This window comes from Malurus melanocephalus, unplaced genomic scaffold, assembly GCF_030028575.1.
Source record: "Malurus melanocephalus ecotype Western Australia unplaced genomic scaffold, MMel_1.1 scaffold_843, whole genome shotgun sequence".
NCBI classification, from domain to species: domain Eukaryota; kingdom Metazoa; phylum Chordata; class Aves; order Passeriformes; family Maluridae; genus Malurus; species Malurus melanocephalus.
Genome location: NW_026624075.1, coordinates 171,544 through 177,834, shown reverse-complemented (window position 1 = coordinate 177,834; position 6,291 = coordinate 171,544). Strand labels below are relative to the sequence as shown.

The following is a 6,291-nucleotide window of genomic DNA, read 5'->3' as shown; positions in this document are numbered from 1 at the left end:
ATCTGCATCCCCGGAGTGTTGGGGACAGGATCTGCATCCCCAGGGTGCTGGGAATAGCCGGGACAGGATCTGCATCCTCGGGGTGCTGGGGACAAGACCTGCACCCCGGGGACAGTGGGGACAGGATCTGCATCCCCGGAGTGTTGGGGACAGGATCTGCGTCCCCGGAGTGTTGGGGACAGGATCTGCATCCCTGGAGTGTTGGGGACAGGACCTGCATCCCCGGGCTGATGGGGACAGGACCTGCATCCCCGGGCTGATGGGGACAGGATCTGCACCCTGGGGACAGTGGGGACAGGATCTGCATCCCTGGAGTGTTGGGGACAGGATCTGCATCCCCGGGCTGATGGGGACAGGATCTGCATCCCCGGGGTGATGGGGACAGGATCTGCATCCCCGGGGTGCTGGGGACAGGATCTGCATCCCTGGGGACAGTGGGGACAGGATCTGCATCCCCGGGGTGCTGGAGACAGCCGGGAGGGATGACACGGATCAGGGAAGGAGATGTGTGGGCCTGGCGGGGCTCTGCACATCCCTGGGGAGAAATGGCAAAGCSTGGGGAATGCGCTCAGCCTCGTCACTGACAGAGTTATCGCTCAAAATAAGAGAGCAATGAACTACAGAGCGATGCGGGGAAATAAAAATAGTTACCCAAAACACCCTAAAGACATGAAGAGCCCTCCCCGTCCTCATCTGGCAGAGTGAACCCTGCCGGCCACGTCAGCTCGCAGCTATGACAGCGATGCGAGGCACAGGGACGGGATGGCAGCGCAGGGACCGCGGCTCCGGGGGGCTGCTGGGGGGTCACAGCCACCCGGGGGAGGGGACAGAGCGTGGGATCAGAGCCCGGGGCCGGGGGGATCCTCGGGGTGCCCCAGGGATGTGTTCTGGGGAGGTGCGGGGGCAGCTCTGCCATGCGGGGAGGCAAACGCAGCTTTTGTCCCCGCCAAAGCCCGGCTTTAACCCTGTCCCTTTGTTCCCCCAGATCATGATCGAGTTCTGCCAGGGCGGGGCCGTGGATGCCACCATGCTGGGTGAGTGCCACCATGCTGGGTGAGTGCAGCCCTGCCCGTGCCCAGGCGATGCCCAGGGGCATTTCCACCCTCCTGGCACGGCTCCGAGTGCATCCTCAGACGGATTTGTGCCACAGCTGCCCCTTCCCTTCCAGGAGTTTGCCTATTCTCACACCCTGGGGCGGTTTTGGAGCTGCTCTAATGTCCTTTGGTGATTTCAGAGCTGCTGGAATCAGCAGGGACAGGGAGGAGGGAGAGTCTGGCTGCGGGGGAAAGCAGAATTTCAATATTTATCTGCTGGGTGCACGGGCTGCTGTTCCCACAGCTCCCCGGGAAGGGCAGCAGGGCTGAGCTGTTCAAGCTGGGTGCCTGCAGTGATGAATCTCCCCAGATCTCTCTGCTGATGGCTCCGGATGGGGTCKGTCATCTGGCGAGGCAGCAGAGCTCATGAGCTGCCCTTTGCAGCAATCCCTGGAATCTGCCCTTTTTTAACTCCTCCCTTCCATGCAGGGAGAGCTGCTGGGTGCAGGGAGGGGTGGCTGCACCCCAAACAGCCCCTCTGTGTGTCACCCTTGGGTTGTGACACCCCCTGTGCACAGAATATTGGATGCTCTGGGCTCCCCTCGCTGGGACACAGCCACGGGCGTTGTTCCCTGTCAGCCCCGATCTTTCCAAAGTCCTGGCTCTCTTTAAATTTCCAGGAACCAAATTTTACATCTTGGACTCAGCCCTTCTTAAACCTTTTTCCTCTTTTAGGGAACTTCTTTAAAGCGGGTCCAAAGCAAAGTGTGACAAAAATGCCTAGCTGGGAGGGACCCTCAAAATCCCACACCTGACCCCACAGAGGACAGCCCCAGGATTCCCATCATGTGCCTGGGAGTGTGCAAACCCTCCCTGAACCCTGGGGCACTCAGAGCATGGGTTGTGCTGCCCAAAGCCCAGCTCAGGGCAGGGAGGGGGACAGCCCTGTTCCTTTGGGAAGGGCTGTGTCCCTCGGGCTGGTCAGGGGCACTCTGCATCCCCAGGCAGGGATAACTCCCTGATCCCCGTGTTCCTGGGCACTGAGARCAGCTGCTGGTTCAGGAGCACCCTGCTGTCCTGCAGCCCAGCCCAGCTCCTCTCTCCCACCCAGTTTGTCATCCTGCTCAAATTGTCAGGGGATGTGCAGTTCAGACCCCATCCCATGCCTGGCTCCCCTCCTCTGCTGCTCCAGGGCCCCAGCTCTGCATTCCCAGCAGGGAGCTACGAGCCAGCAGCTCCAAGAGCTGGGGATTCTGCTGCAAGTGCTGCTTTAGGGAATAAATCACCTTAACGAGCTGATTTCCATCGCCTCCTGCTCCTCTGAGCCCGGGCCAGTGGCTCTGCAGGGCTCTGCTGGGTGCCCTGGTCGTTCCTGCTGTTCAGGGGAGCATCCCTGTGTCCCTGTGCTGTCCATCCCTGTGTCCCTGTCCTGTCTGACACCCCATCCCTCCCTGCAGAGCTGGACCGGGGGCTGACAGAGCCCCAAATCCGTGTGATCTGCCGCCAGATGCTGGAAGCTCTGCACTACCTGCACAGCAAACGCATCATCCACAGGGACCTGAAGGCTGGCAACGTGCTCCTCACCCAGGATGGGGACATCAAGCTCGGTGAGGAGCAGGGCAGGAGCCATTCCTGCCCCTGGAGCTGTTCCTCCAGGACACTGGAGCTGAGTTTTGGCGATTTGGGGATGTTTTGGGGATTTTGCATGAGGGCTGCAGCAGGGCAGGGAGGGGCAGATTTTGCTCCGTGGAAGGGCAGAGGGATCTGTGGCTGTGCTGAGCCCCCAAACCACAGCCACACTCAGGCCCTGGGTGGTTTTTTTTTGTTGCCTGAGTTTGTTTAATCCCTCCCTGAACCCGCTCTCTGTGCATTTTGGCCCGCTGAGCATCCTGTGCGGGGTGCCAGTTGGCAGAGCTGGCAGCTGCGAGAATTCCTCTTATCTGCACTGCAGGTTTGGTGGTGACAGGGGCACTGTGCTCTGCCAGCTCGCTCTGCTTCGAGTGAAATCAGCACCCAGGGATCTGCTGGGGGAGCAGAGGGTGGATTTTCTGCAGGAACAGCTCAGGGGGTGCCCCTCAGGCAGGGCTGCAGGTGGGTGACAGCTCCTCCAGCTGCCACCAGGGCTGTCCTGGACACCAAACCCACCTGGAAAGGCTCAGTCCCCTCAGTTTAATGTGGGTGGCCTTCAGCTGCTCTCTGCACAAGGGACAAAATCAGGGGGAGGCACCTCGCAGTGGCTGGGGGGGACAGAAGTGATGTAACAGCACTTTGGGGTTTTTCTGCTGTAAAATCAGGCTTTTTTGCTAGGAAATTACAGCCCTGAAATCTGCCACGGAGCTGCTTTTGTTTGCAGAAAAAAAATCATCCTCTTAGATGTGCAGGGTTTGGGAAGAAAACCCCTTATGGCCCTGCCTTGTAGGGCATGGCAGGGGGAAGCCCTGGGGGTCACGTACCCCAAATTCACATACCCAAAATCACATTTAATTCCCAATTCACGTACAATTTAATTAATGTACCCCAAACCACACTTAATTCCCAATACCCCAATTCACATACAATTTAATTCATGTACCCCAAACCACATTTAATTCCCAGTACCCCAATTCATGTACAATTTAATTCACGTACCCCAAACCATGTTTAATTCCCAGTACCCCAATTCATGTACAATTTAATTCATGTACCCCAAACCACGTTTAATTCCCAGTACCCCAATTCACATACAATTTAATTCACGTACCCCAAACCACATTTAATTCCCAGTACCCCAATTCACGTACAATTTAATTCATGTACCCCAAACCACATTTAGTTCCCATCTGGGAGCACACAGCCCCTGCTCTCGTGCTCTGGCCTCCAGCGTGTGTTTGCTTTCCAGGCTGTGTCTCGGCCAAGTGTGCTCGCTCACGAGGGTTTTTCAGTTTTCCTCTGGCCTCTAACATTTACTGCTCTTTGCAGCTGACTTTGGGGTGTCTGCCAAAAACTTGAAAACCTTGCAGAAGCGGGATTCCTTCATCGGGACCCCATACTGGTGAGTCCCTGTGTTCTGAGGGACCCTGAGGTCACGGGAGCTTTGCACCCCAAAATGGGGTTTGCTCTGAATTGGGGTCTGATGGCTTTGGGGTGAGTGGGAATGCGGTGTCTCGGGGTGGGAGGGTTTTTGGGAGGATTCTTGGCTGTTTTCTGCACATCCAAGGGTTTTTCTTGCCCAGCCAGAGCAGCCTGGTGGTGTGGGAGCTCTGTGTGGTGTCACAGCACCCTGAGGGTCTCCGAGCGAGGGACACACATCCCTGGGGATGGGATGGGCTTTGGGGCTGCTCCAGGCACACGGGAATGTGTCCCTGCCCCCAAAGCACACCCTCTAAATCACCCTTCTTGCTGAAGGCGTGGATTAATTGCTGCTCTGAAGCGACATCCGCTCCAGATGTCAGCGACCCCAGGGCGTTCCGGGGGCTGCCTCTGCTCTCTGTGGAGCAGGGAGGGGGTTGGACCCATGGAAAAGATGCTGCTGCTTCCCAACCCCCGAGCTGGGGTGGGAAATCTGAGTTTCGTGCCGCGCTGTGGGCGATGTGAAGCTGTGATTGATGTTCAATGGGCGCCGCGGGGCTGTGACAGCGGTGTCACCCCACCCCACCGTGCCCTGGCAGGATGGCCCCGGAGGTGGTGATGTGTGAGACCATGAAGGACACTCCCTACGACTACAAGGCTGACATCTGGTCTCTGGGCATCACGCTGATCGAGATGGCGCAGATGGAGCCGCCGCACCACGAGCTYAACCCCATGAGGGTCCTGCTGAAGATCGCCAAAGCCGAGCCCCCCACGCTCAGCTGCCCCAGCAAATGGTGAGGGGGTGAGGGGCAGGGCAGGGAGACTTTCCCGGCTCTCACACGGAGATAAACCAGCCGCTTTTAGAGGTTCTGTTTAATTTGGGGGCCCGGTGGGGGATTTTAGCTGTTCCAGCTGTGTGCAGGGGGATGGCTGATGCGGGATGACAGAGCTCAGGCTGCACAGGCAGAGCTGCTCCACACCCCGCAAAACCAGGGGTGACCCCTTGGCTGTTCTCAAAACATCCCATGTGTGTGAAAGGCAGATTTTTCTCCAAAKCTGGAGATGCCAAGAGCTCCAGAACTGCTTTCTCTGAAGCCTGGAAAGCCAATTCTTCCAATTTAAAGGCAAACCAGCCAGTTCTTATTTATCTATCTATTTATTTATTTATCTATTTATTTAATTATTTAATGATTTATTTATTTATTTGTAAAACCTGCTGCACAAAACAAATCACGAAACCAGCAAATTGCTGGCAGAGCACTGGAGGCACCAGCGTTGTCCCAGCAGTGGTTGGGACAGCAGCCAAAAGATGGAAATGCTGCCTCTGGAGCTGCTCAGGAGCCAGAGGTGACATYGGGGACACGCTCTGGAGCTCTGAGCTGCACTCTGCAGGCTGAGGGTGCCCTCCTATGGGGTTTCTGCTCCTTCACAGCCACCCTGTCCCACTGGGGCTGTGGGGATGGCTCTTTGTCTCCAAGCTGCTCCTGCCATGGGCTCCTTTTGGGGGTACCCACTGTCCCCTCCCCTTCTCTGCCTTTCCCTGGGGCACAGGGGCTGGGCTCAGTCCCCACCTTCTGTTGCCATCACAAAACCTGCTCCCTGCTGCTTCTCTTCCAAACAATCAGGATAACTGAGCACAGGGTTTCTTACGGGAGCAAAATGCTGAATTGTGGCGGGTTGGAAGGTGGGACACACCCTGCTGAGGGACCAAGCAGACCCCTGTGCCACTGGATGCCATTCCCTCTCCTGAATTTCTCATCACCCACTGTGTTTTAAGGTCCCTGGAGTTCAGAGATTTCCTGAAGAAGGCTCTGGACAAGAACCCGGAGAGCCGGCCCAGTGCTGCCCAGCTGCTGGAGGTAGGGACCAGCCCCAGCCTGGTTTCAGATKATTTCTGTCTTGTTTAGAAAGCTCACAGCTCACTAAAACTCCCCAAAAAGGGTCAGGGATGTTTTTCCCTTCGGAGCAAACTGCAGAGCCCCTGTGGACACCATCTGGAATAGGAATGGCTCCTGCTGCCTGAAGGTGTCCATGTGGCAGCCAGCTTGGTTTTACCTGCTTAGCCCCGATGAAAATCCCATTCCTTTCCTCCTATCCCTTCCCAAAATCACAGCAAAAACTGGGAGCTGCTGTTCCCTGCTACGTGCAGAGCCCTCGCTCCGTGTTGGTGCCTTTGGCTGCAGCTCAGCACCACCACCCTGCTGTGAGC

The 6,291-nt window shown here is 57.0% G+C and overlaps 1 protein-coding gene across 1 annotated transcript in view; it reads left to right on the top strand.

The window, feature by feature from the left end:
• Positions 1 to 897: 897 nt before the first annotated feature.
• Positions 898 to 6,291, top strand: part of STK10 (serine/threonine kinase 10) — a 15,795-nt gene continuing 10,401 nt past the window's right edge. Inside the window, exons 1-6 of the mRNA XM_057385562.1 lie at positions 898 to 1,034; positions 2,492 to 2,641; positions 3,993 to 4,065; positions 4,682 to 4,876; positions 5,860 to 5,941; positions 6,266 to 6,285. Of these exons, the coding sequence (XP_057241545.1) occupies positions 989 to 1,034; positions 2,492 to 2,641; positions 3,993 to 4,065; positions 4,682 to 4,876; positions 5,860 to 5,941; positions 6,266 to 6,285 (566 nt within the window). The 5' untranslated portion in view covers positions 898 to 988. The remainder of the gene's footprint in view (positions 1,035 to 2,491; positions 2,642 to 3,992; positions 4,066 to 4,681; positions 4,877 to 5,859; positions 5,942 to 6,265; positions 6,286 to 6,291) is intronic.